Source organism: Lactuca sativa, chromosome 3, assembly GCF_002870075.4.
Source record: "Lactuca sativa cultivar Salinas chromosome 3, Lsat_Salinas_v11, whole genome shotgun sequence".
NCBI classification, from domain to species: Eukaryota; Viridiplantae; Streptophyta; class Magnoliopsida; order Asterales; family Asteraceae; genus Lactuca; species Lactuca sativa.
The window spans coordinates 242,592,980-242,595,048 of NC_056625.2; the positions used below are offsets into that span (position 1 = coordinate 242,592,980).

General features: G+C 39.4%; 1 protein-coding gene across 1 annotated transcript; it reads left to right on the forward strand.

Annotated features, from left to right (window-relative positions):
* The first annotated feature begins 1,052 nt into the window (after window positions 1-1,052).
* LOC111893922 (proline-rich receptor-like protein kinase PERK2) lies at window positions 1,053-1,806 on the forward strand. The gene is made up of 2 exons (XM_023889999.1): window positions 1,053-1,612; window positions 1,722-1,806. Exons 1-2 carry the CDS (start codon window positions 1,053-1,055, stop codon window positions 1,804-1,806), a joined length of 645 nt encoding a protein of 214 aa, XP_023745767.1.
* The last annotated feature ends 263 nt before the right edge of the window (window positions 1,807-2,069 follow it).

A 2,069-nucleotide genomic window follows, 5' to 3' on the forward strand; every position in this document is an offset into this window, starting at 1 on the left:
AAGATGTTGATTCAATGTTACTAGATAAAGAGTGATGGGAACACGAGCTGGATGATGAGGATTTTTCGATGAAAAGGGCAACATCAACTATTTAGAAGAAAGACAGGTTTTTGAACAAACTTTGCCCAAAAGTTGAAGAGGAAGAAGAGTCTAAAGTTGAGCAACTACCACCTGTATGCCCTGTGCACAATTCTGAGCAACAATGGGATGAAATGGCTCCTCCGTTAGGTATGTAATTCACCAATTCTGCTGAACATAAACAATGTCTTACCAATATGCTGTTAAGCATGGTTATGATTTTTGGTATGAAAAGAATGATAAAAATAGACTTTTAGTGAAGTGTTGCAAAGATAAAGAACCTACATGTCCTTTTCGGTTGTGGGCTTCTTGGATGCAAGAGGAAAGGACTTTTCAGATTAAGTCACTTATATCAAGTCATAACTGTGGTAGAGTTTTTAAAATAGAGTTAGTGACTTACAAATGGATAGGGAAAGAATATTTCAATGTACTGCTGGAAAACCCCAGGCTTAGTTTGAGGAAGATGAAAGCTCAAATATCAAGCACATACAACATCATAGTTTGCATTGGACAATGTAAAAATGCAAAAAAGTTTGCATTGTCTGAGATAGAAGGCAATCTAATAGAGCATTATAGTAGGTTGTGGGACTATGGCATAGAAATCAAAAGAGCTAATCCAGGATCAACTGTAAATATGGAAGTTGACCATACCCTTGATGGAAGTCTAATGTTCAAATGGTTGTATGTATGCTTTACAGGTGTAAGAGATGGTTGGGTAGAAGGATGTAGACAAATCATTGGGATTGATGGATGCTTTCTCAAAGGAATTTGCAATGGTGAACTCTTAGGTGTTGTTTGGTTTGTTGGAATCCATTGAAATTAGAAGGAATTGGAATCTAATTCCATCACTTTCCTTTGTTTGGTTCAAGCTTTCAAAAAGAATTGGATTCGTAAATGAGTCAAATTTTCCATCCAATAAGGGAAAATAAATTCCGTCGAAAAAGTTAAGGAATTGAAATTCCCTTCAAGTAAGAATGTTGAATGTTAACATATTACCCATTTTACTTTTAACACTACATATAAAACCTATATGTCGCCACCACCATCGCCACCTCCACCACCCACCACCAGCGCTACATACCACCACCACCACAACCTCCACTGCCACCCACCACCATGAGTACCTCCGTTACTACCACCCTTCGCCCACTAGCACCGTCACCTCCACCACCACACACCACTGTCGTCACCACCCACTACAATCACATCTGCCACACCCACCACTGCCACAACCACCCACCACCACCACTGTCACCATCACTTGCCACCTCTACCACTACACCACCTCCCCCTCTACCACTACGACCATACCACCACTGACATCATCTCCGCCACCACCACCAACACCTCTGCCACCACCCTCATCACCACCACCGTTGCCACCACCATTGCTACCTCCACTACTACACCACCCACCACCTCTTCCACTACTCATTGACAGCCACCATCGTTATCACCTCCGCCACTACCCCAGATCACCTATGTCGCCATCAACACTAGCATTGTCGTCGTCAACATCACTCTCACGATCACCGTCAATTCTTATTTTTATAATTTATATAATATATTTTTACATATAAGTTATAAAACAAAGTAAAGTTAAGCAAAAAAAAGGACAATTTTGTCATTTTATATTATTTCAGTACCATTTTCTACCAACCAAACATAATATGGAATTGTATTCAAATTTCATTTCTACAAACCAAACAGAATATGGAATTGAATTAGAATTCCTGACAAATTCTAATTCTTTAACATATTCCAATTCCTTCAAAAACATTTTGCGAACCAAACGCAACGTTAGTTATCGTGGGTAGGGATGCAAATAACAGCATGTTCCCCTAGCTTGGGCTATTGTAACTATTGAGACAAAGAAACTTGGAAATGGTTTCTTGATCTACTCATGCATGATATTGACAGAGGCAATGGAAATGGGCTTACTCTTATATCATATGGACATAAGGTACTACTCATGTTTACTCTCAACTTTA